The 27,526-nt window shown below is 40.5% G+C and overlaps 1 protein-coding gene across 2 annotated transcripts in view; it reads right to left on the bottom strand.

Moving 5' to 3' along the window:
* ITGBL1 (integrin subunit beta like 1) overlaps window positions 1-27,526 on the bottom strand; it is a 217,228-nt gene continuing 189,702 nt past the window's right edge. The window contains exons 9-11 of one of the 2 annotated variants that reach the window (XM_082602463.1): window positions 13,353-13,499; window positions 6,302-6,433; window positions 1-5,344 (exon numbers count right to left, since the gene is read on the bottom strand). In XM_082602463.1, the coding sequence (XP_082458589.1) occupies window positions 5,253-5,344; window positions 6,302-6,433; window positions 13,353-13,499 (371 nt within the window). In that variant the 3' untranslated portion in view covers window positions 1-5,252. The remainder of the gene's footprint in view (window positions 5,345-6,301; window positions 6,434-13,352; window positions 13,500-27,526) is intronic. The other variant, XM_082602464.1, reaches the window with a different exon arrangement.

The following is a 27,526-nucleotide window of genomic DNA, read 5'->3' as shown; positions in this document are numbered from 1 at the left end:
TAACGTTTGAGTAGATTTATTGTCGATAGTGCTAAAGTACAAATACAACAAATGATTCTTTTGACCTCTCTTGATTTCTTGTTACACCATTTTAAAGCCTATTATTTTTAACAGGCTAAGTTAAAATACATTAGATGAATTTCATTAACCAATTGTTTAGGGAAGACATATATTCCATAATATGTGGCAACTTGAAATTCCAATTAGATGAACTTACCCTACTGTGCACAGGCACACACACACACATCAAACAACCCCACCTATATGTTTTTTGGTAATCAGCCCTACTTGCTGGTTTCTTTTTCCCCTGTAAGCTTGTTTATTGGTTAAAATTATGACAAGATTTATTTTTGTAAGTGACTGAGATTTCAGTAAATGTGTATCTCTGTTTTGTTTTTTACATGAGTTATCTATAAGGGCATTTATCCCTATGAATGGATGTCAAAACACTTTCTTCTAATATATGTTTAGATGTATTGCAGAGGGGTCCTTGTTATTTGTGATTTAGTTAGATCATTTCCTCTGTGTCTGGTCTGACCTGTTGCATGGAACGAGGACAGCACTGATGAACTGCATGTTGTAGGACCTGTGTATCAAGAACCATTGGTGTGTATTAATCTACATACAAAGAGTTTGTCTGCATTGTACAGTTTCTGTGTTGAATATCATTTGTTGTATTCATAAATACAACATATTGAATAAAATATTTATATGATGGCATATTCAAAAACATTGAACAACTTTATGTAATGAAATGGCATTGCATCGCCCACAGATATAGAAAAATGTCATGTGAATAAGTTTGGTAAACTCATTTTCCCCCTTTACCGTGCCAAAGAAAATTTTAGCTCTTTCATGATACCTCTCTTGCTATTTTTCCAGGATAAGACTCCACCATTTTCTCCCCTCAAAAATTGTTTGCTGTTTTAAGTAAGTGCAATCTGTCACCTTTGGTGTTCTGTACAGTAAATCTGATGGAATTCATTTGTATTTAGAGACCACCACGTGTTCTGTACCTCCATGTACATATGTCGATCTTATCAACTTTTTCCAATATCACATTCCTTTTGCATCCATATCTGGTGTGAGAGGGTTATGTCTACTGATTTGTTATGGTAGCTGTTTCACTCATTCCTCAACAATGCTCTGGAATGTTCATTGTTTTGATAGTTCAGGTGACATCATTTTATTTTCCTATAAGTTTGCTTTCTAAAATATTTTGCTACAACTTTACTTGGAAAAATTATAGAAGAGACGCAAATGGTTCAGCCTATATAAAGAGTAAAATGGAACTGAGCATCATGTCATTACAAATCTTGGAGAATTTAGAGATTCGGGCTCTAAATGTTCCCTTGCCCTGAGTGTTTGGGTTAAGGGCTGGCTTCAAGATGGGCCCACAAGTCTCCTGCTGCAGTCCGTCTAATTGTTTGCCTCTTGGAGAGTAAGAAGACTTTATCACACCTGGCCAGTTGCTTAATGAATGCCTAAAGCACTAAAACAGTCCACTGTTTTCAGGATGACCAACATCAGATTTGGTTCTTTTTTAAAAAACAACAAGAAAAAAACTTCTTTCTTTTTAAGTTAGACATGTATCACTTCATTTAAAGTTTTCTCCCTAATATTAGAGTGACAACATTTGAAGGAGAAACCAGAGTGACTAAGAAATCCATTTTAGAAGGAATTGAAAATCATTAAAAATTTTCAATGTTATTTCAGAACAAGACTATATCCAGGGCAAGCTTTTGAGTTAAACGCAGGCATATCAAACTCCAGGTGTGAATAGTATTACTTTGGAGTAAAATACATTTCATAGTGTAGCTTTCTTAGCTTACAAAGTGGCACACAGGGCCTGTTGACTCTCTCGAATACTGAGTAGGGTTTCAAAGGTTTGATAGTGAATCCGCAAACAAAGGCTGAGTTATGTTTTTGTTTTTTCCTGGTTTTCTCTATCATTTGGTCTAATTCCCATGTTGTGTTTGCATTTGAGGTCATGGAGGCCATTCCTTCCAATGCGCAGTAGGAATCTTGATTAGCTCAGAGTCCAGGAAGACAACAGGATATAGTGGTTCTCTTAGGTCTTAGGACGTTAGTAGAATCTTATTAAAAAGTCCTTTATGGAAGAATTCCTCAGTGATGGTTAGCCAAGCAAGCAGGGTTGGTGCCAACACCATCTGCAAACGTGTCGCATCTTTCCCAGTTGACGTTAATCCCACCATAACTGCCGACCAACTTGAACAAGCCAACAAAATTTGCATATTTTCCCTCCACCTATTACAAGTTTGTTCTTCCCCTGCCTTTTTTTTGAAGAGGGAGTTTTTATCTTAGTAATGGAATCAAAAGTCAAAGTACAAAATTACATTTAAGAAGGGTAGAATCTATGTCTTTACATGTAACTATGTTTATTTTATTTTTCTCCAACTTAAAACATGTAAATTAAATCACTTCTTAATAGATCTATTGATGTTTCATTGCTAGAGACAAAATCACACATAAAAACACGCACAAGAACTGTTATAGCAGACAGACAGAGGTAAAAAGAAAATATTTCTGTTTTAAAAGAAAAATATTCATTAGAGGTTAGGTACCATGTGACTTATGCTATATCAGTTTTGGTTCAATAATTCATGGCTAAATGAACCACAGAATATAGAGGACTATAATAGATTTTGTCAAAAAATTTGGACAAATCACATTCTGAACTTTATAATAAAGTAATTTCTCCATATTTAAACTTCTTAAAAAGCATAAATGCTGAGAACATTTTTCTTACACGAAAATATAAAAAGAGCAGCATTCTTGTTGCAGGGATAACAAATATAGAGAATAATGAGAAAAATAAGACACACTTAGGGTAACGTGATGAGACAGGAAACTAAGGGTCGTACCAGTAGAGCAGGATGGCAAACTACTGCTCAGCTGCAAGCCAAATACAGCTTGCAATCTGTTTCTTATGGCCCAGGAGCTCAGAATGAGGTTTTTATTTTTATTTTTTCCATTTTAAAGTATTAAACATGAACAGACAAGAATCTTCTAAAGAGATGTATGTGACCCACAGTCTAAAATATTTACTATCTGGTCCTTTATAGAAAGCAGGGTTCTGTAAGAGGGGAAACTGAAAGTCATTTGTATTATGATAGCTGGATAAGGTAATGAATTCCAATGTTTGTGCATCATCACATAAGGCATCAAAATTGCAAATGAACAATGAGAACAGATTTGTTTGAGGCTTAAAGTGTTTAGATAGAGAAGAGGAAAGAGTACAATCTGTATTATTTCTTGACTGCTTATAGTCCCCTCATTTTACAAAAACTGATATATCAATTGACATACTTAATAATAGAGATACAATTTACATGGTTGCATTCCTTAATCTCAGGATAGGGATGACAATTTTATAAATCTCTTCAAGTATGAGAACACTATTAGTACTATAAAAATCAGCATCAGTTAAATTTTCTCTTAAATAATTTTCAATATCAAATTTTTAAGTAACTCAGCAGATACATAGTTTCCTTATCTTTGGTGATTTGACTTAGAAAAGTCCAAGCCATGACTCTAGAATATTTACATCATCAAGTAAAATTTCCAAGCAAAAATTTTCATCTTAAACAATATGGAAATGATTTTGTTACATTATTCTAGGATTTTACAAAATATAAATCACATTTAGAAAAAAAGTGGGGTTTTTATTAGCTCTAAATAATTAAAGGTTGACTAAACTAATGTGTATAAGTAGACTTAACTGTAAATATGTAAGGGAAGTCCAAATTATTGTACATTTTCATAATGCAATGTGAATTTCATACAGAGCAGAATTTCACCATTAAGAAAATAAACATTTTGTTCTTATTATTGAGTGAATATTTGTAATTTCTATTTCAGCCATTTCTGGATTTTTTAAAAAATCCTCTGAGCTTTTCAGACTTTTTATTATAGTATCTCTTCTTGATTTCTTTGCATGTCCCTACTTTTCCAGTAAGTCATGTATCCTTGTAAATAAGAATCTTTTGAGAAGTGAATGTATATTTCAGGCCCATCATATATCTAACTATATGTTGTCTTTTTAAAAGGCAAGTTACCATGGAGTAAACAGTAAAAAAATCTTATTTCTTGTATATGTAGCTCTTGCCCAGTTTTTAAAAATGTTCTAGAAACAGAAAATAGATACCCCTGAATAAAAATTCATTTTTTGGGTTAATCCTCAGTAGGCAAATATATACTGACACAGAATATAAGCAACTTATGTCACCATTTATTAAAAATGTCGAATTTTGCATTTTTCATATCTTCCTTAATCTTAAGAGTCTTTTTTTGGGTGAGTTTATTTTTAATTTTTTTCAAAGATTTTTTTTTGATGTGAACCATTTGTAAAGTGTTTATTGAATTTGTTACAATATTGCTTCTGTTTTATGTTTTTGGTTTTTGTTTTTGTTTTTGTTTTTTGGCCACGAGGCACGTGGGATCTTAGCTCCCCGACCAGGGATTGAACCTGTACCCCCTGCATTGGAAGGTGAAGTCTTAACCACTGGACCACCAGGGAAGTCCCTTGTGTGAATTTAAAGTGGGACTAGACAAATGACAAATGACTTAATGGCTAAAATGACCAGTTTTTTTTTTTTTCAAAAGCACTGGTTATGTAGTTTCTGCCTACTCCCCTAGCCCATGTGTGTTTGTATACCACATACCTCATGTCTCCACATGGAAATACTGGCAAAATATGGTCAATAGATTTATGTGAGGATATATCTTTTCCTTAGACTCCAATATGGTCTTTCTTGTATAGGGGTGTGCATTTCTAACAACGATGTAACTCAATGTTTCTCAGCTCAGGCACCATTGATACTTGAAGTCAGATAATTCTTTGCTGTGGTAGGTTGTCCTGCACCAGAGGATGTTTGCAGCATCCCTGGCCTCCACCCACTAGATGCCCACAGCACGCCCTCCCACCCCACCCAGTGAGACAATGAAAACTGTCTGTAGACATTGCCAAATGTCTTCTGGGTGGTAAACTTGCCCTGTTGAGAACCACTGATGTAAATTAAGGTAGAAAAAAATCTTTCTGGCGTTATTTACATCAGAATTTGCTTAACTCATTTTTAATGGGTACCCAGATTTCACTGAGGCATTCAGAAATAGAAAAACATACAGTGGTCTGTTTGACCTGTCCTAGTGCTGATTATATATGGTTCCCTCTGCATTTATATGTTTTAATGGCCTAGAAAAAGGAGAATCCAGTTCTCTGCCATGGATTGTTAAGGATATTCTGTGCCGAGCCAGATTTCACATGCATTTCCGTTCCATCCATCCCAGCATTCACAGTTTCCACAGCTACAAATTCCATTCCCTGCAATAAAGTACACAGGGGAGTCATTATCATGATCGAAAGTCACCAAGTTAAAATATGTTATTCTAAACCACAGCAGTTCATAATCAAGACCATTTTATTCATCCTCTGCAGTTTTCTTATTCTGTTCTGTAGCCATCTTATCATTATCTCATTTAGCAGCTATGGGAAATGTGATTTTTCACATAATTAATGGCATCTGCTTGATGCCACCATCTGTGTATCATCTAATAGTGACCATCCTGTGTCACTCCAGGTGGCTTCCATGTCATAATTTTGTTTTCCTGTAGAGAGCAAGTTATGTCTGACTTATGAATAAATGCTAAAAACCATAAAGTCCCCTGACATAGAATGAGGTAAGCTGAGGAATCAGCTAGAAAAGGAGCCTTGTGACAGAGGGATGGACAGACAGTGAATGTCTAGCTTAATGACATACACAAGCATTCATCTTTTACCTTCAACTAGAAACAAGGAGAACCAACATAACATGTCTCTCTTTCCCCTGTAACTTGTTCAAGCAGATGTATTTTATAACCAATTATCAGGATTCAATAACTTGGGACAACAGTAGCTATGACACTTCTAAGTCTCCCTCATCCCCCCAACACACACACACCCCACTCCCTGCAGCCAACCAATACATCAACCATCTTTGAATTGTGGTACCTGGGTCCTGTTTAAAATAATACTCCATTCCCTACACCAGGCTCAAAGTAAAATGGTTGTCAGGACGATTATTTTCTCTTTTCAACATATAACTGCATATGTGTGAGTTGAGGGCATGGTTACTTTTGTCCGCTAAGGCCCACTCCCCTTCTGTGGTGACTTCCTGTGAATAGTGGGTCTTGATTACGCGGACGCTCTCCTGCCCAGCTGTCTACAGCAGTACGTGGTGGGTATCATCTGTCTTTATTGCCAACTGTGACATAGAACAGTTAGGGTAGGTTGATACTGCACCTGTGCAAATGAGACCATCATGTTTGTCGCAGTCCCTGTCGTCACAGTCGCAGAATTCTCCCGAAATATACCATTCTTCGGCAGAACAAATGCACTTCCCACAGTGACAAGAACCTGAAATCACAAAGGGCACTACTTGCTGTCACCACTTAACTAAAGGTTTCCGTCTAGAACAGAAAATCATCAGTGCAGCGACAACAGACCTCTAATAACCTATCCTCCAAAGGGAAAAGTTTATTGAATAGCCTGCCGCTCAGAGGGGAGCCTGACTCACTGTAATTCGTAAAGGTTATCCAGGAAAGGCTCATTATGGATCTAGACAGTTGCAATTAGCCTTGAGCAAATGTTCCATGGCCCAGCCTGGTTGAAATGTCAGTGTGAGCAGAATGTGGTTGATTCTTATAGATGGCCTTCCAAAAAAGGTATTCAAAAATAGATGTTTTTTCCTGCTTTTTTTTCTGAATTGAATCATGCTTTAAAGGTGCTTGTTTTTTTAAAGGAATTGAATAGCAAGTTCTATTAAGTGGGGATGCATTTATTAATAAAAGAAATACTAAATTATTGTGCTTACAATTCTGGATTTTTGTTTACATGATTTTCTTAAAATAGGGACGTGCCTGTATATTGGGTAGCTCTTTAAAGTGATAAAAATACACACATAATAACTCATGTATATTCAACTTATCAGATTTCATTCTCAGGATTTCCTGCCATAATCAAGGATAGCTCTAATTCCCCCAAAATGTCCATCTTTTATGAGGCTCTAGGTCCAACCACCTTTTCCATTACTTTACACATCCCCTCTTTTTAATTAATTATTTAATTAATGTCACTAATTTAAAAATTCCTCTAGTTATTAAAAACATTTTGCTTTGCTGAGAAATAATTTTATTAATTATTTAAATATGTTTAAAAGAAGAGAAAATATATGGATTAAATGGTGTCACAAAGGGAAGAAAGCTCTCACAGTCTAAATGTCTTCATCTGATGGCCTATAAAACCCCATGTGGCAAAATTACGTCTACAACCACAGTAAAGACACCTTTAAAATTTAAAGGAAAACACATAAAAAGGACTTTCCCTTCCTTCTATTTCCTTGGATGGGTTAGTCTTTCCAAGCATGTTTTCCTTTTACTAAAAGATGCTTATCACTAAATTGTTCTGGTCAAAAATCACCTTAAGAGATTGTGAACTAGAAAAAAGTACTTTGACTTATTTAACAAAATTCCTGACTCGGTAAGTTCAAAATATAGTCGGAGAGGGTCAGGAATCAATCATTAGTGCCTCTAGGAAGCACAGTGCTTAAAAAATGAGTTAACAAACTGAGTAAAGTGGCTAGAGAAAAGGATTTCCTCATACCATGGAATCAGGAAAGGATCTGTATAAATGTATCTCAAGCATTAAGCACTATGTAGTATTTCATCTCATGGAAATGACTATCTGCATTTTAGTGGCAAAAATCCCCAATGGCCAAGTTAAACCTTCCACATTCCTTGTCATGTGGAAAGTAAGAGAGTACTAGTTATGTGCTCAGAGCTGGGTTTACATTTGTTAAGTCCTTGCTTAAGCACAGCATGATTTCATTTAGTCTTGACTTGCTTTCCCGAGGGTCTTGGTTGATTTGCATTCTCTTGAGTAAAATCTAGACAACTTTCAGTTCTGATGAGTGAGTGACAGCCTGATGGTTGCTTAGGAACCAGTGAGCGAGGCCTTCCGGCTCAGTCTGTGAGGAAGGCTGGCTCCTTCTTGGTCTCATTCAGGTACAGTGTTACCTTATTTTAGAAATTTATCCTAGTTTTAAAGATTTCTTTCAAATTTCTAGGCATGGGAGTGTTCACCATTCAACTGCTCACTTAGTAAATGGTTAGCAACATATCTGCAAAAAAAAAAACCCCAAAACAAAAAAACAACTTGGGACATTTCATTGACTTTTCATTGAAATTTCCTCAGAAAGCACCATATTTCGTGCTTTATTTCCGTGAGTAATTACTGGAAGAATTGGATTGTTTTCAGTTGTTTCTAAAATAGTATTTCCTTTGCATTCCAAAATTATTTCTACAAAGCAGCAGAAGTAAATGACTTTATTTGTCCATGATATTCACATCTTATGCCTAGGATATTTTTTTGTATTTTGTCACAATTCATGAAAAGATCTCACATTTCATTTTTAAACTTAACCTCTGGCCTTGGAACTATTTTAATTACTGCTCTTGCTTTTGGAATGCTTAGCTTCGGTCTATAGCAAAGTATTTTCCTAAAACTGGTAAGCTCAGCTGAAGTTAATATGGTATCATGGGTAGACCATTTGACAAATTCCAGTTCCAAAAGTCTACTAGTCGCTGAAAAAGTGAAAAATGGGGACTGATTTTTGTATGTGCTATGAAAAAGTAGCTTTTCTCAGTCAGCGTTTTCCCCAGCTGTGTTGTTCTCTCTTGTTTGTGCCTCTCAGAGGTAGGAAATTCTTCTGCTTGTGAAACTAGGACTAGCATGTAATACTAACACACTGTGATCATTGTTAGGACCTCTTATAGCAGCGCCTTCGTTGTAAAGTGCTCTGTTTTCATCAGTAATGGGCGGTCAAACTGCCCATCTCTAGAAAGGGAAAAACTGAGGCAAAGGATTCTGTCAGTCAGGCACAGGCCACATGACTGCCAAGAGGGGAGCAATTGTTCAGCTCAGCTGGCCGGGCTCCACTCACACCCATGAGACCCAGTCCAGCTATAGGGAGAAGCTGGCTCATCTTGGCAGGATCTCTAGGGTAGTAAGTTCACGACCACAATATCACTGACCCATTTATTGTCTTTCTTAGTATAAGGACCCTAAAGAGTGCTCTGATCTCCCTTCTGTGCTTCTCACAGGCTTCCATTCCTCAGGAATCAGCCACATTTTCTCATTTGTCTTCAGAGCATCCTTAGGACACAAGAAGGGGAAAGAAATGAAATTCTTCTGCCTTCAAAGATGAGAAAATGAGAGTACATCAGTTAACCTAAGATTCCTATCTGATTCAATCTGCTCTTGTACCTACCTACCTGTGATGCCTCTCCCAGGGGAAACAAAAAAAAAAACAAAAAACCTTTCATATAGTTTAAAAAAATGAGTCACGTGTCCTACAGATCTGCCCCGACAGCCATATCGGGTGAGGCAACTAGAGCATGGGGTAAAGACTGGTTTTTGAACCATGACTTTCACCCTTTCTTTTTTCCAGAGATGGAGAACGGGTCAGACCGAGGGGAGGGATAGGTGGTGGAGGTACCGTGGACTTAATCTGGACGACGCATTACTCGAGTATCAATGTAAGAGTGTAAGGGGTCATTGAGTGACATGCAGTTAGAATCATTGTCACACAACAGCATCTTTAAGGATATCAGAGTGGATCACCTAGATCTGGGTTGAAGTTATCAGGGTAAGAAGGTTATTGTGTATTCTTGGATCCAAATAAATAAATCCCCAAACAAACAAACAAACAGCCTATAAATTACATCACGTATTCCGCAAAGGTAGCTAGGTTTAGGGGAGACCTGGCTCTGAGATCATCTCTGGTTATTCCCGCAAACAACCGAGTATAAGGGCGAGGCACCTTTGTTAGCTGCCCCATTAACAGAGTCGGACTTTCTTTTTCGTCCATCAAGCCTGACAAAATGCTGCAACCCGACATCCCAGCAGGCAGATTTCACTATTGTACTAACTCTTCCATCTGTTATGAAGATCACGACAATGTATATCTTGTTTTAAATTTTTCTATGGAGTGATTTATTGTCTTGGCTATAAATTTGTAAAGAAATAAAATGCTATTTCTTCATCGTCTCCTGAGGTAGCAGCTTTATTCACAGCTCCTGGGGAGCACACATTTCAGCCTCGTTTTTTTCTGCTGGAAACAGCCAGCTCTAGGCTGCTAAGTGCTGTGCCCTGGGAATCTCAGGCCCACTGCTCGCACCTGCCCCATGATCGAAGAAAGAAAAAGACTTGATTTCCTTTGTGAAAATCGGGGTGAGGGGTTTTCATTTACAAATTTGAGGACAAAGTACATGGCATTTGGGCAAGTCCATGAGATGTATCCAGAAATACATGGCCCCAGTTTAAATAACTCCAAAGGGATTTCCTTCTCTGCCACCATATTGAAGACTCTTAGCCTATGGCCCCAGTTTACATAACTTGGAAGGGATTTCTCTTCTCTGCCACCATGTTGAAGACCCTTAGTCTATGGCCCCAGTTTAAATAACTTGGAAGGGATTTCCTTCTCTGCCACCATGTTGAAGACCCTTAGTCTATGGCCCCAGTTTACATAACTTGGAAGGGATTTCTCTTCTCTGCCACCATGCTGAAGACCCTTAGTCTGTTTCATGAGCTGCTTTTCTTGTGGTTCTTGGGGTGGGGGTTGGATGGTGCCCTCTATGGGGACAAGGATAACTTCTGCATCCCCACTATTCTTTGAAAGACACAGGTCCACCATCTCACTTGTAGCACTTTCTTGCTCTATAGTCCAGCATGGATTCTTCCAGAATAGGAAGAAAAGAAAGGAGCCCACAGCCAGCTGCTGCCAACACTAGGCATGCCAGCATCATCACTAACAGAAATCTCAAAATGTACAGCCTCGAGGTAGGTTTTACATTTCCTTCTGAGTTTAAAACTCTCTACCCGTTGAAGGATAAACAAATAGTTTAGACAAATATGCTGTCAACTCTTCATTGATACAAGGATATATTTCCCACCATCCAAAGCAAACAATTTGAAAAGGCATTAACGAGAGAGATTTTCTTGTTCTGTTTTGTTTCATTTTGAGGAAATGCCTTTGGGCCAATATTTAGTCAACCTATTTTTTTCTTTTTCTTTTTTTTTTTTTTTTTTTACATTTTCTACATTTATGAGGCTAAAAAATGAGTCACTCTCCTAAGAATGTAATGACTTTAATAAGAATGTTTATTTCTTGAAAGGGACAACTCCTCCTTTGGAATGAAATTCAGTTTGGGCAATGACAGAGTGCTATTCACTAGTCCAGTGAACATGGTTTTGTGTTTTCTTCCAGCACCCGCAACTGGACATAACTTAGCCAAGACCTGCTTACGGACACTGTTAATGATGTGATAGTGTGTCTAGTAAACAGACACACACACAATTGATGGTTTTTAAAATAAATATAAACAAGCACACAAATTTTTTAATATGAATGGGTTTCTTCATTCAGTAGAGTTTATACGGAAAGCTAATATCCTTATTCTAAGGATAATGCCATTATGGAAAACCAACTAAAACTTTGTGATATTGTGTTTGGACCTATGCTCAAAAAAATCCAATTCAGACAAATTAGTCATTCTCAGTACTCTTTTCTACCCTCCATTCTGATCTGATAGCATTTTTTTCTTCTTTCCTGTTTCATCCTTGAAGGTTAATTCCATCCCTACCTCCTTCCTTGTTTTCTTTATTAATCTCTTCCTCCTCAGTTCCTTCCCTTTGTCTTCCTTTTAACCTCTCCTTCTTCCTTTTTGGTTCTCCCAACAGAGCCTGAACCCCAAACAAAGTGTTTCCAGGAGCTGAGGCCCCCCTGAGAACCAAACTGGTACAAGATTTGTTCGGGATTTGGAATTAGATTGAATTTAATGGGAGAACAAACTGGGTACACAGTGATTGCTTTAATCTCCTTTGAGAGCCACCTGACTGCTGTAACTGCATTAGGTTGAGGGCATGGCCTCCTTGCCTGAACAATGAAAACACGAGCCTCAAATACAGGATTCCTGGAAATGAAGAACATTGTTTTCTATTGAAATGATCACGCTCGTATCAATTTTCAGCCTTCCTCCCGGCACCCTATGTGGTCACAGCATCCATCAGATTTTATCTTTGCAATTGTGTCAAGAAGCCCCCTTCAACCTGACAGCATCAGCCTTGAGAGGAAGCAACAGCCACTGTTTAGGGGCACATCTCTGAGGGCTCCTCCACTGGTATTCAGAGATTCCCTTTCTTCCCTGTGTCTTCTTCAGAAAGATATTTACCTGCTAATCCTGCCCCAGGGTAGGTGTTTGAAGGTAAATGCAACTACAGCTAGAGCTTTGCCCTGTCTGAAAGGGGCCGGGGGTGGGGGGGCATCATCTGCTCTGCAAGGAGGCTAGTGAGCTGAAGAAGAGAGCTGGGAAGCTCCAGGACATCTAGTTCCCTGCAGGGCAGCTCCCGAAAATTTAGTGAGAATCCGTGCACTTCCAGAATCTTCCTAGGTGTTTTCCTAGCCACTAGCAAAGAGGAACGTGACAGCCTCCTAGATGGGCCCACAGGCACTGTGAGAGCAGGATTTTAAAGTCTCTTGGAGAATTTATACAGAAGCATCAACATCAAGATAGTTACAATTCAATCTATTAATTAGTATTCTTTCTCTGCTCAGGAAAAAAAAACCCTGTTCTGCCCTTTTTGGGGGTGGGGGGAAGGGGCACTGGTGGGGTGGCTTTTCTTCTAGAATCTGTTTCTGCGGTAAATGTTTGATTGAGTTAGTGGCTCCTATTCAATCAACTTATCCTTTTGCCTTTTTGGCCCATTCAGTGCCCAGTCTATCTTGTTGGTTTTCTTTATACAATCGTCAATTCTTTTTATTCAGCAGTGACGTTGAACATAGCAAGTGCCCAGGGATCTTTTCACATGAAACCTGCCTCATGCAATTCATTTTCTCAGGCCCTGAACTTCATTTGGCAACTTTTTTTTTAATTTAAAAAATTATTTTATCTCTGGCATTTTCATTTATAGTGGCATTTATTTAGATCCACACACGCAGAGGAGGTGTGTGCATGTGAGCTATAGTCCCTGGAGCTTTAGATAAACCCATGTTTCTATCACAAATTCATTTACAACTAAAGAAAGCAGCACACAGGTATATTTGAGGCTCTCCTTTTGATAATAATTTCCATTATCGTTTGAATGGGAGAAATTCCAAGCTTAAAGTCTGGTCCGGGCAGAGGACAGAGGGGTCTGCGTTCAGCAGAGTGCAGTCTGCAGAAGCTGGTTGTACCTGCTGCCTTGTAAACCACGTGTCAGAACAGGGATTCTGTCCAGAGCTGCAGCGGACACTCACCCTTCCCCGAGCACAGTACGCCATCTGCCGATTCGCACAGACTCCTGCTCTGTTCCTCCGTCAGGTTACACTTCCGCGGGTGCTGGCAGAGCTTCCCGAACCATCCTCGCCCGCAAACGCAGCGACCGCAGGAACACGTGCCGTGGCCTGCGAGGCAACCACAGGGTGGGGTGATAGGAGTAGATGGGCAGAGAGCCAGCCGAGTCACAGTCTTTAGGAAAGAAATATGTAAACCAGAGTAGCTCTTTTCCTATCAAGCCAACACACTTTCTCCGCACGCACAGTTTGGCATGTGAGTGTTTAAAAGAACTTCGCAACAGAGTTCTCGCTGAAAACAATCCTCTGGAATGTCGCATCAGAGATGGTTTCAAGAGAGAAGAGAAAGCTTGAAACAATTTAAAATGGATTGTGACCATCCTTTCTTGATACACAATACTTCTCCATTTGCATTTTTTTTTTTTTTTTTGCGGGGCACAGGCTCCGGACGCGCAGGCTCAGCGGCCATGGCTCATGGGCCCAGCCGCTCCGTGGCATGTGGGATCTTCCCGGACCGGGGCGCGAACCCGTGTCCCCTGCATCGGCAGGCGGACTCTCAACCACTGCGCCACCAGGGAAGCCCCCCATTTGCATTTTTATAAGGATGGAGTCTTCAGGCTTTTCCTCACTGTGCACGCCCTGACACCCAAACCAATTTGCACAGCTAGTCACGTCACCACTGCCTGCCCCATTTATTGATTACTCTCCTATCACTTACAAATAAAAACCAAAGGTTCACCTCCAGACAAATGGCATCTGGTATATTACGCTCTCCCTGCGCTCCTCTGCTTGCTAATAAGAACAGACATAAGTGTAAGTAATGGTGTCTCCCTATTGCTGTATAGAAGTTAAGACCAGCACGAGGCTTAGACTAATATCTTTTCCTCCCTTTTGTTTCTGTCATTGGCTCCTGGTTTGGGGATGTTTTCTTTGGTGTGTATGCAACATTATATCTGTGACACTTATACACTGGCATATACATCTGACTAGTCTCTGGCCACCAACACTCCGTTCAGTTGCATCATCTTCCATGTTAATTTCTCTTTCTTCCCATCAATGCTCGATTCTTTTTCTATAGGTGCATTACCTTACAGCCAGGTCTCTCCAAAGAGAACAAACAAAACAGCTATTTGTTTGGCAAAATTTTACTAATTACTATGAACAGAGCATTTTGCTAGGCACCAGGGGATGCAAAATCAAATATGATGGTTATGGTGGTCCCTGCCTTACTTGCAGGGATATATGAAATCGTCATTCAGACTGCTCAACCCCACTGGACCTTTTGAGACCATTCTGCCTTGACCATTTGCTCTGGCGGGATCTTCACTAGTAAATTTCTCCCATCTGCCTCTTTCTACGCTCATTTCTGCACAAGGAGGGATTGGTGGCCAATATTTAATTGTTCGCAATTCATTGTTCAGATTAAAACACCTAAGTACTCATGACCCAAGTGATAGTTCTCTGTAACATGTGACCATCTGGAAGTGAATGGAAAGCAAATGGGAGGCAAACTTAAAAGACACCTGGATGAACAGACCTATTTCTGCCGACCTCTTCTTGTCCATATGCTGATTTATTGAACTGCATCTCACCACAGCCCTCTGAGTCGAGCATTATCACCATTTTACAGTCAGGAAACTAAGGCTCAGAGAGATTAAGTAATTTTTCCTCAAATCACACAACTCAACCATACAGGATCAGAACCCGACTCCAGTTTTCTCTAATTTCAATGTCCCCTCGTTTTCCATGTCACACTGACTGTATATTTCATTTTGGAAAATAAACAATGACTATCAATCTGAGACACATAGGAGCCTTTTCTTAATTCCTGTCTTTTTAACCTGCTGCATAGTATGAAGGTATACATTTGACGTTCGTGGGCACTTTCTTCTTAAGAAGTCTCTCCTATATTGGTTTTCATGACATTGGACTTTCCTGGCCCTTTCAACCCTCCTCCTTCGTCTACTTATTCCTCTACTTTTTGTCTCATCTGATTAATGTAGGAATCCCCTGATTGTCTATCCTTTTTTTTTATTAGTTTCTGCTTTATAACAAAGTGAATCAGTCATACATATACATCTGTTCCCACATCCCTTCCCTCATGCATCTCCCTCCCTCCCACCCTCCCCATCCCACCCCTCCAGGCGGTCACAAAGCACCGAGCTGATCTCCCTGTGCTCTGCGGCTGCTTCCCACTATCTATCTACCTTACGTTTGGTAGTGTATATATGTCCATGCCTCTCTTTCGCTTTGTCACAGCTTACCCTTCCCCCTCCCCATATCCTCAAGTCCATTCTCTAGTAGGTCTGTGTCTTTATTCCCGTTTTACCCCTAGGTTCTTCATGACTTTTTTTTTTTTAATTCCGTATATATGTGTTAGCATACGGTATTTGTCTTTCTCTTTCTGACTTACTTCACTCTGTATGACAGACTCTAGGTCTATCCACCTCATTACAAATAGCTCAGTTTCGTTTCTTTTTATGGCTGAGTAATATTCCATTGTATATATGTGCCACATCTTCTTTATCCATTCATCCGATGATGGACACTTAGGTTGTTTCCAGCTCCGGGCTATTGTGAATAGAGCTGCAATGAACATTTTGGTACATGTCTCTTTTTGAATTATGGTTTTCTCAGGGTATATGCCCAGTAGTGGGATTGCTGGGTCATATGGTAGTTCTATTTGTAGTTTTTTAAGGAACCTCCATACCGTTCTCCATAGCGGCTGTACCAATTCACATTCCCACCAGCAGTGCAAGAGTGTTCCCTTTTCTCCACACCCTCTCCAGCATTTATTGTTTCTAGATTTCTTGATGATGGCCATTCTGACTGGTGTGAGATGATATCTCATTGTAGTTTTGATTTGCATTTCTCTAATGATTAATGATGTTGAGCATTCTTTCATGTGTTTGTTGGCAGTCTGTATATCTTCTTTGGAGAAATGCCTATTTAAGTCTTCTGCCTATTTTTGGATTGGGTTGTTTGTTTTTTTGTTATTGAGCTGCATGAGCTGTTTATAAATTTTGGAGATTAATCCTTTGTCAGTTGCTTCATTTGCAAATATTTTCTCCCATTCTGAGGGTTGTCTTTTGGTCTTGTTTATGGTTTCCTTTGCTGTACAAAAGCTTTGAAGTTTCATTAGGTCCCATTTGTTTACCTTTGTTTTTATTTCCATTTCTCTAGGAGGTGGGTCCAAAAGGATCTTGCTGTGATTTATGTCATAGAGTGTTCTACCTATGTTTTCCTCTAAGAGTTTGATAGTTTCTGGCCTTACATTTAAGTCTTTAATCCATTTTGAGCTTATTTTTGTGTATGGTGTTAGGGAATGATCTAATCTCAAACTTTTACATGTCCCTGTCCAGTTTTCCCAGCACCACTTATTGAAGAGGCTGTCCTTTCTCCACTGTACATTCCTGCCTCCTTTATCAAAGATAAGTTGGCCATATGTGCGTGGGTTTATCTCTGGGCTTTCTATCCTGATCCACTGATCTATCTTTCTGTTTTTATGCCAGTACCACACTGTCTTAATTACTGTAGCTTTGTAGTATAGTCTGAAGTCAGGGAGCCTGATTCCTCCAGCTCCGTTTTTCGTTCTCAAGATTGCTTTGGCTATTCGGGGTCTTTTGTTTTTCCAAACAAATTTTGAAATTTTTTGTTCTAGTTCTGTGAAAAATGCCAGTGGTAGTTTGATAGGGATTGCATTGAATCTGTAGATTGCTTTGGGTAGTAGAGTCATTTTCACAATACTGATTCTTCCACTCCAGGAGCATGGTATATCTCTCCATCTATTTGTATCATCTTTAATTTCTTTCATCAGTGTCTTATAATTTTCTGCATACAGGTCTTTTGTCTCCTTAGGTAGGTTTATTCCTAGATATTTTATTCTTTTTGTTGCGATGGTAAATGGGAGTGTTTTCTTGATTTCATTTTCAGATTTTTCATCATTAGTGTACAGGAATGCCAGAGATTTCTGTACATTAATTTTGTATCCTGCTACTTTACTAAATAAATTGATTAGCTCTAGTAGTTTTTCGGTAGCATCTTTAGGATTCTCTATGTATAGTATCATGTCATCTGCAAACAGTGACAGCTTTACTTCTTCTTTTCCAATTTGGATTCTTTTTATTTCCTTTTCTTCTCTGATTGCTGTGGCTAAAACTTCCAAAACTATGTTGAATAAGAGTGGTGAGAGTGGGCAGCCTTGTCTTGTTCCTGATCTTAGTGGAAATGGTTTCAGTTTTTCACCATTGAGGACAATGTTGGCTGTGGGTTTGTCATATATGGCCTTTATTATGTTGAGGAAAGATCCCTCTATGCCTACTTTCTGCAGGGTTTTTATCATAAATGGGTGTAGAATTTTGTCAAAGGCTTTCTCTGCATCTATTGAGATGATCATATGGTTTTTCTCCTTCAACTTGTTAATATGGTGTATCACATTGATTGATTTGCATATATTGAAGAATTCTTGCATTCCTGGAATAAACCCCACTTGATCATGGTGTATGATCCTTTTTTTTTTTTTTTTTTCTTTTTGCGGTATGCGGGCCTCTCACTGTTGTGGCCTCTCCCGTTGCGGAGCACAGGCTCCGGACGCGCAGGCCCAGCGGCCATGGCTCACGGGCCCAGCCGCTCCGCGGCATATGGGATCCTCCCAGACCGGGGCACAAACCCGCATCCCCTGCATCGGCAGGCGGACTCTCAACCACTGCGCCACCAGGGAGGCCCTGTATGATCCTTTTAATGTGCTGTTGGATTCTATTTGCTAGTATTTTGTTGAGGATTTTTGCATCTATGTTCATCAGTGATATTGGCCTGTAGTTTTCTTTCTTTGTGACATCTTTGCCTGGTTTTGGTATCAAGGTGATGGTGGCCTCGTAGAATGAGTTTGGGAGTGTTCCTTCCTCTGATATTGTTTGGAAGAGTTTGAGAAGGATGGGTGTTAGCTCTTCTCTAAATGTTTGATAGAATTCGCCTGTGAAGCCATCTGGTCCTGGGCTTTTGTTTGATGGAAGATTTTTAATCACAGTTTCAATTTCAGTGCTTGTGATTGGTCTATTCATATTTTCTATTTCTTCCTGAGTCAGTCTTGGCAGGTTGTGCATTTCTAAGTATCTGTCCATTTCTTCCAGGTTGTCCATTTTATTGGCATAGAGTTGCTTATAGTAATCTCTCATGATCTTTTGTATTTCTGCAGTGTCAGTTGTTACTTCTCCTTTTTCATTTCTATTGATTTGAGTCTTCTCCCTTCTTTTCTTGATGAGTCTGGCTAATGGTTTTGTTTATCTTCTCAAAGAACCAGCTTTTAGTTTGGTTGATCTTTGCTATCGTTTCCTTCATTTTTTTTTCATTTATTTCTGATCTGATCTTTATGATTTCTTTCCTTCTGCTAGCTTTGGGGGTTTTTTGTTCTTCTTTCTCTAATTGCTTTAGGTGCAGGGTCAGGTTGTTTACTCGAAATGTTTCCTGTTTCTTAAGGTGGGATTGTATTGCTATAAACTTCCCCCTTAGAACTGCTTTTGCTGCGTCCCATAGGTTTTGGGTCGTCGTGTCTCCATTGTCATTTGTTTCTAGGTATTTTTTAATTTCCTCTTTGATTTCTTCAGTGATCACTTCGTTATTGAGTAGTGTATTGTTTAGCCTCCATGTGTTTGTATTTTTTACAGATATTTTCCTGTAATTGATGTCTAGTCTCATAGCATTGTGGTCGGAAAAGATACTTGATACAATTTCAATTTTCTTAAATTTACCAAGGCTTGATTTGTGACCCAAGATATGATCTATCCTGGAGAATGTTCCATGAGCACTTGAGAAAAATGTGTATTCTGTTGTTTTTGGATGGAATGTCCTATAAATATCAACTAAGTCCATCTTGTTTAATGTATCATTTAAAGCTTGTGTTTCCTTATTTATTTTCATTTTGGATGATCTGTCCATTGGTGAAAGTGGGGTGTTAAAGTCCCCTACTATGATTGTGTTACTGTCGATTTCCCCTTTTATGGCTGTTAGTATTTGCCTTATGTATTGAGGTGCTCCTATGTTGGGTGCATAAATATTTACAATTGTTATATCTTCTTCTTGGATTGATCCCTTTATCGTTATGTAGTGTCCTTCTTTGTCTCTTCTAATAGTCTTTATTTTAAAGTCTATTTTGTCTGATATAAGAATTGCTACTCCAGCTTTCTTTTGATTTCCATTTGCATGGAATATCTTTTTCCATCCCCTTACTTTCAATCTGTATGTGTCTCTAGGTCTGAAGTGGGTCTCTTGTAGACAGCATATATATGGGTCTTGTTTTTGTATCCATTCAGCCACTCTGTGTCTTTTGGTGGGAGCATTTAGTCCATTTACATTTAAGGTAATTATTGATATGTATGTTCCTCTTCCCATTTCCTTAATTGCTTTGGGTTCGTTATTGTAGGTCTTTTCCTTCTGTTGTGTTTCTTGCCTAGAGAAGTTCCTTTAGCATTTGTTGTAAAGCTGGTTTGGTGGTGCTGAAGTCTCTCAGCTTTTGCTTGTCTGTAAACGTTTTAATTTCTCCATCAAATCTGAATGAGATCCTTGCTGGGTAGAGTAATCTTGGTTGCAGTTTTCTCTCCTTCATCACTTTAATTATGTCCTGCCACTCCCTTCTGGCTTGTAGAGTTTCTGCTGAGAGATCAGCTGTTAACCTGATGGGGATTCCCTTGTGTGTTATTTGTTGTTTTTGCCTTGCTGCTTTTAATATGATTTCTTTGTGTTTAATTTTTGACAGTTTGATTAATATGTGTCTTGGTGTATTTCTCCTTGGATTTATTCTGTATGGGACTCTCTGTGCCTCCTGGACTTGATTAACTATTTCCTTTCCCATATTGGGGAAGTTTTCAACTATAATCTCTTCAAATATTTTCTCAGTCCCTTTCTTTTTCTCTTCTTCTTCTGGAACCCCTATAATTCGAATGTTGGTGCATTTAATGTTGTCCCAGAGGTCTCTGAGACTGTCCTCTGTTCTTTTCATTCTTTTTTCTTTATTTTGCTCTGCATCAGTTATTTCCACTATTTTATCTTCCACCTCACTTATCCGTTCTTCTGCCTCAGTTATTCTGCTATTGATCCCATCTAGAGTATTTTTCATTTCATTTATTGTGTTTTTAATTGATGCTTGATTCATCTTTAGTTCTTCTAGGTCCTTGTTAACTGTTTCTTGCATTTTGTCTATTCTATTTCCAAGATTATGGATCTTGGAAATAGAATCTTGGATCAGCTTTACTATCATTATTCTGAATTCTTTTTCAGGTAGACTGCCTATTACCTCTTCATTTGTTAGGTCTGGTAGGTTTTTATCTTGCTCCTTCTCCTGCTGTGTGTTTTTCTGTCTTCTCATTTTGCTTATGTTACTGTGTTTGGGGTCTCCTTTTTGCAGGCTGCAGATTCGTAGTTCCCGTTGTTTTTGGTGTCTGACCCCAGTGGCTAAGGTTGTTTCAGTAGGTTGTGTAGGCTTCCTGGTGGGGGGGACTAATGCCTGTGTTCTGGTGGTTGAGGCTCGATCTTGTCTTTCTGGTGGACAGGTCTACGTCTGGTGGTGTGTTTTGGGGTGCCTATGGCCTTATTATGTTTTTAGGTAGCCTCTCTGCTAATGGGTGGGGTTGTGTTCCTGCCTTGCTAGTTGCTTGGCATAGGGTGACCAGTGCTGTAGCTTGCTGGTCGTTGACTGAAGCTGGGTGCTGGTGTTGGGATGGAGATCTCTGGGAGATTTTCGCCGTTTGATATTATGTGGAGCTGGGAGGTCTCTTGTGGACCCGTGTCCTGAAGTTGGCTCTCCCACTTCAGAGGCACAGCACTGGCTCCTGGCTGCAGCACCAAGAGCCTTTCATCCACCCGGCTCAGAATAACAGGGAGAAAATGTAGAAAGAAAGAATTAGTAGAAGAAAGAAAGAGAGAGGGAAAGAAAGGAAGAAGGGAAGAAAGGAAGGAAGGAAGAAAGAAAGAAAGGAGGGAGGGAGGGAGGGAGGATGGAAAGAAAGAAAGAAAGAAAGGAGGGAGGGAGGGATGAAAGCAAAAGGAAGAGTGAATGGAAGAAGGTAGGGAGGGAGGAAGGAAAGAAAGAAAGAAAGACAGGAGAGAGGGAGGGAGGAAGGAAAGAAAACGAAAGTGGAAAGAAGAAGGGTGGGAGGGAGGGAGGAAAGAAAAAGAAGGAAAGGAGGAGCGGAGGGAGGGAGGGAGGAAGGGAAGGTAGGAAAAAAAGAAAGAGCAGGTAAAGTAAAATAGAATAAAGTATGAAATATAGTAGCGTTATTAAAATTAAAAAGTAATTATTGAAAACAAAAGGACAGATAGAACCCTGGGACATATGGTGGAAGCAAAGCTATACAGAGAGAATCTTACACAGAAGATTACACATACACATTCACAAAAAGAGAGCAGGGGGAAAAATCAAAAATCTTGCTCTCCAAGCCCACCTCCTCAATTTGGGATAATTCGTTGTAAAAAGAGGAAAAGGGGGGAAAGACTTAAATCTTGTCCTCAAAGTCCACTTCCTCAATTTGGGATGATTCGCTGTCCATTCATGCACTCCGCAGACGCAGGGCACATCAAATGGGCCGTGGAACTTTAATCCGCTGCCTCCGAGGCTGCACAGAGAGATTTCCCTGTCTCTGCTCTCACAGCTCCCGGGTCTCAGCCTTGGACCTGGCCCCGCCTCTGCACGTAGGTCGCTGGAGGGCGTCCGTTCTTCGCTCAGACAGGACGGGTTTAAAGGAGCCGCTGATTCGGGGGCTCTGGCTCCCTCAGGCAGAGGGGAGGGAGGGGCGCGCAGTGCAGGGCGGGCCTGCGGCGGCAGAGGCCGGCGTGACGTTGCAGCAGCCCGTGGCGCTCCGTGCGCTCTCCCAGGAAAGCCGTCCCCGGGCCTCGGGACCCCGGCAGTGGCGGGGTGCACAGGCCCCCCGGAAGGCGGGGCGGACAGTGACCCGCGCTCGGACACAGGCCCCGCGGCGGTGGCGGCGGCGGGCGGCGGCGGTGGGCGGCGGCGGCGGCGGCGGCCCACGCCCGTCTCCGAGGTCCGCGCCTTACCCGCGGCTCGCGCCTGTCTCCGGTGCTTCCCCAAGCAGCCCTCTTAATGCCCTCTCCTCGCGCACCAGGAAACAAAAGGGAAAAAAGTCTCTTGCCTCTTCAGCAGCTCCAGACCCTTTCCCCGGACTCCCCCCGGGCTAGCCGTGGTGCACTAACCCCTTCAGGCTCTCTTCCTGCCGCCAGCCCCAGTCCTCTCCCTGCGCTCCGACTGAAAGCCGATACCCGAGCCTCAGCTCCCAGCCCCGCCCGCCCCGGCAGCGGAGCAGACAAGCCTCTCGGGCTGGTGTGTGCCTGAGGGCACCGGTCCTCTGTGCCGGAATCTCTCCACTTTGCCCTCCGCACCCCTGTTGCTGTGCTCTCCTCCGCTACTCCGAAGCTTTCCCCCTCCGCCACCTGCAGTCTCCGCCCGCGAAGGGGCTTGTAGTGTGTAGAAACCTTCCCTCCTTCACGGCTCCCTCCCACTGGTGCAGGTCCCGTCCCTATCCTATTGTCTCTGTTTATTCTTTTTTTCTTTTGCCCTACCCAGGTATGTGGGGAGTTTCTTGCCTTTTGGGGGGTCTGAGGTCTTCTGTCAGCGTTCAGTAGGTGTTCTGTAGGAGTTGTTCCACGTGTAGATGAATTTCTGATGTATCTGTGGGGAGGAAGGTGATCTCCGCGTCTTACTCTTCCGCCATCTTCCTCCGGGCTCCTGATTGTCTATCCTTAATCATCTTCTCTTATCTCTCTACCATCTCTCTCTTGAAAAATTCATCATAGGATTTCAGATAAGCACAATGATTACAGGGCTCTATCTCCAGCCCCTCAATCTCTCTGAAATTCCTCTCCCGTGATTCCATACTTCATATTCTACTAGCATCAGAAATTGATACATCGAGACCTGCATGTATAATTTTCTTTCCAAAAGCTACGCTTCTGTATCACCCATCTCTTTTAACAGCCCAACTCTCCTTCTAGCCAACCAGTTCAAGATGATTCAGATCATACTTGACTCTCTCTCACTTCCCTCATCCAAAGAGTTGCCAGATCCTGTTGAAACAACCTCAAAATTTCCACTCCTATCATCATCAGAAACCTTTGAGAAACTTTCTATCACATCTTTCTCCAATATTCTCACTCTCAGCTTCCCATAACATGACTCTACTCACATCACAGCCTTGAGATCTAGGACTGTGTGACTCCCTAATGCTTATGGGATGAAGTGCACCTACTTTAACCTTCCTTATGTCTTAGGTTCCTGAAGTGGATTCCCAGCTGCTTCTCCAACCTTACTTCTTCTCCCCTTCATACACTTCCTGACCCACTCATCTTTCCCGACATAGTTCCGGTGTTTTCCAGACTTCACGACTTTGGTGAGACGGGAATCCATGCCTTCTACTCTACACAACCGGATCCTGCTTAATTTTCAAAACCCAGGGAAAGTGACTACACCTCTGGAAGATTTTTCTAATATCCCCAAGCGGAATTCATCTTCCCCTCCTCTGAATTTCTATACTATCTTATTTTTCACCTCTTGTGTAACATTTTTATCTTCTACCTCATAATATGCAGTTATGTATCAGATAGACCCATTACTTGACTGAATTCTCTGATGGTAGGAATCACTTCTGATCCATCACTATAGTCTTCAGAGTGCCAAGCATTGCCTTAGACATAGTGGATCCTCAAAAAACACTTGTAGAGTAAGGTTATTTTTCAACAAAATCCCCTTCTTATTTTTTCCCACAAATCCCAACTGACAACCATAAACTGAATACAGGACATGTTTACAGGTCATCTGGTTAATAAACTGTCCTTCAAAGTCAACAGACTGTTCTTAGATGGCTCTGTTTTATTTCTATGGCCTTAGAGTGGAATGAAGTTAGCAAATCTGTGTAAGAGTTATATACTCAATGAATTGTTATGAAAACTGATTCTATCTTGATTTCTCCAATAAAACAAAAGTCCACTTAAAGTGAAGCCTACTTTAGAAGTTCAAAACAAGTTATCCAAGTTATCTACCTTTGGAGGCAGATAATGTGTGATACAAAAGGAAGAAGGAGAAGGAGGAGGAGGAAGAGAAAGAGCTTTTTAGCATCAATACCATCCAGCTATGGACTTTTCAAACGTTTATGCTTCTTACGAGCCCTGGGTTAGTAAGAATTACCATCATTTGACATAATTGGAATAATTTAATCTCTATGGCAGAGAAAGACATTCTGCCTTTGATTTAGGATCTCATTGAGAATGATTAAATGACATCTCACCACAAGTAATTTAATATAAAATTTATATGCAAGGAAATAGGAGATTGTTTTTCACTTATTAGCTCATTTATCACATCCTTCCACAAAGTTAAGTTGGCATCTAGCCCAGACAATGGTCAAAATGCATTGTTATTTAAATGTTTTGCTTTGCTATTTACATGACTTCTCTTTACTTAAATAATGTTTTTTAAAGCTTTCAATAATATCTTCTTTATAAACTCTAATAATTTAGTCATCCACTCAAGAACTTTTTATTATGTACTAGGCATTTTACTAGCTTTACTCTCATGGGCTTATAGGCTACCAGGGGAGAAAACAAATAACAACGAGGAAACAAATACACTTGAGCTATGGAAGAATTAAGGAGGGTGTTGGTAGATTCAGCAGAGAGAACATTATTAACTGGAGTGGCCAGCTCTCTGACACCCAGCAGCTGAGAAAGAGCCAGATAGCTAATGTTCTGGAAAAGCTAATGAAGATTCTCGGAATAAGAAAGAGCATCACATGTTATAGGCAGTGAAAAAAAGACCAATGTATTTGAAGAGTAATGAGTAAGAAAAAATGAAAAAATAATAAAGTTGGAGAAATATTTAGGAATGAGAACAGAGAAAATTATCTGTCCTTGGTAAGGCATCTACATTTTATTCCAGGAGGAAGGGGAAATCATAGAAAGGTGTTATGCGAGAGAGGGATGTGTTTTAATTTATGGTTTGCAAATTCATTTTGGCAACTAGATGGGAGAAATTAAGGTGTGTTGGGAGGAAGTGAGGATGGGGAAAGTGAGAGAGTATTGCAGAGTCCAAGTGAAAGGTGATGCAGGCTTCAAGCAGGGTGGTGGTAGTGCAAATGGAGAGAAGTGGCTGGAGATCTACCTTTATGGGGGTACCCATGGAAGTTGCTGCTGGATTGTATGTGGCAGGTGAGAGAAAGAAAGGACTAGTTTTCTGACTCAAGAAATCCTGTGAATAACGATGCTATCTAATAGATATGGAAGCTGCAGGAGGGAGAGGTTGAGGGCAGAAAATCAGTTCCATTTTGAACCTTGTGTGTCTGAGATACTCTTAAGACAACCAAGGAGAGGCCAAGTAAGCAGCTGACACAAACCTGGCGTTTGAGGACAGGTTGGAGCTAGGTCTGTATGTGTTGGAGTTTCCAAAAGGAGATGGCATTTAAAGCTTTAGAAGTGAATGAGCCCACCTAGGGAGAAATAAGTCTTGAGAAACTCCAATATTTAGGGTAGGGTAGAGGGGAGAAGCCAGACAAGTAGCGTCATCCAGTCAAGAAGAAGAAAAATGAGATGACTATGTTGTCTTGCAAGATGACAAGGAGCATATTCCATAAAGCAGGCCTATTGAGTAGAATGGTTCTGAAAATTGGAGTTAACAAAAAAAAGACCATAAAGGTCATAAGAGTAGTTTCAGTCAACTTTTGCCAGGCCAACCCTACTAAGTTGTCTCTTAGGCCTATGAGTGGAACATCCAGGGGTAGCAGAACTGGGAGAATCATCTATAAACACCATTCAGTGAGAACAACATCTCTGCTTGGTGGTAGAATCCACAGTGAGGTTACCTGTGTATAATAAGTATATGATAGATCATTCAAGAATGAACCTGTAGAGAGAACCAGCCTAATGAATCATTCGAAGTCCACTAAATCTGCCTTCACGTGACTTCCCAACTCTTCATACAGGTGAGCAATTTTCCATTCAATTTTCATTTCCAGTGCCATTCATCCTCTCCCAGACACTTACCTCCTGGCATTTGGCACTCCCCTCGAGCAACAGAAATTTTTCTTCCTATTCTCTTCCCTTCCCCCACACCAAATTATTCACCAAGAATGCTCTGGATAGGTGTTGTCCAATGTAGTAATCACTAGTCGATGTGACTATTTACATTTATTAACATTCAGTAAAATTTAAAATTCAGTTTCTCAGTTGCACTAGTCACATTTCAAGTGTTCAACAGCCATATGTGGCCAGTGGCTACTGTATTGAATAAGGCAGATGTGGAACATTCTTATCATTTTTGAAAATTCTATTGAACAGTGATGCTCTAGACAATGACATTTCCAATGAATCCATGGGCTCCGAGACACACTTCCTCAATACACTGCAGTGATGGTTCTCAATTAGGAAACTGACACATAAAGGTATCTAATTGCATCAGATACTGCATATTGCCTGCCCAATACTCTTTTCCCCTTGTTAATTCTAGGGGAAGCCTCATTTTTTTCAGAGAGGTGATAATAGTTCATCTGGAAAATATTTGATTACTCAGGCTCCTTTTGACCTAAAAGTGCCCCTAGGACTTAGCTCTAATAAGTGAGATATAAGAGAAAATCTCTTGGGTGAGGTTTCCAGGAAAGCTATTGTCTTCCAAAGAAAATGGGACAGACTCAGCTAGCATGTTATCCTTTGCCCTTTGTCCTATTTTCCCTTTTTTCTTTCCTGGAAGATGAGCACAATGGGAGATTTTCAAGGAGCGTGACCACAAAAGTTATACTCGAAGGGCAGAGAGGAAATAAAGAGAGAAGGTGTGTGGGACTTTGACGGCTCTCAGGTAGTTACCTCACCATCCATCCATCCCTGAAGTGACAATCTGCAGGCTTGTAGCTGAACACGGTCCTAACTGGTTGTGTGGTGAGGCCATTCAGGATGGCTGCGCCCCTGCTCTCTGTACATCCCCTGCTCGACCAGTCCCTGCTTCACTCACTTGACCACCCAATCCTCTTAATTATAGGCTTAATAAACATACTGTTTATGTACTTGCCCCTTGCCCCAGCCACTGGTTTCCCTGGTAGCTGATGAGCCAACCTGACATCAGTTCCCCCCATAAATGGTAACCTCCTCCT

This window comes from Mesoplodon mirus, assembly GCF_964341445.2.
Source record: "Mesoplodon mirus genome assembly, chromosome: 17".
Classification (NCBI taxonomy): domain Eukaryota; kingdom Metazoa; phylum Chordata; class Mammalia; order Artiodactyla; family Ziphiidae; genus Mesoplodon; species Mesoplodon mirus.
The sequence above is the reverse complement of the archived record's forward strand: the minus strand, read 5'-3'. Positions and strand labels throughout refer to the sequence as shown.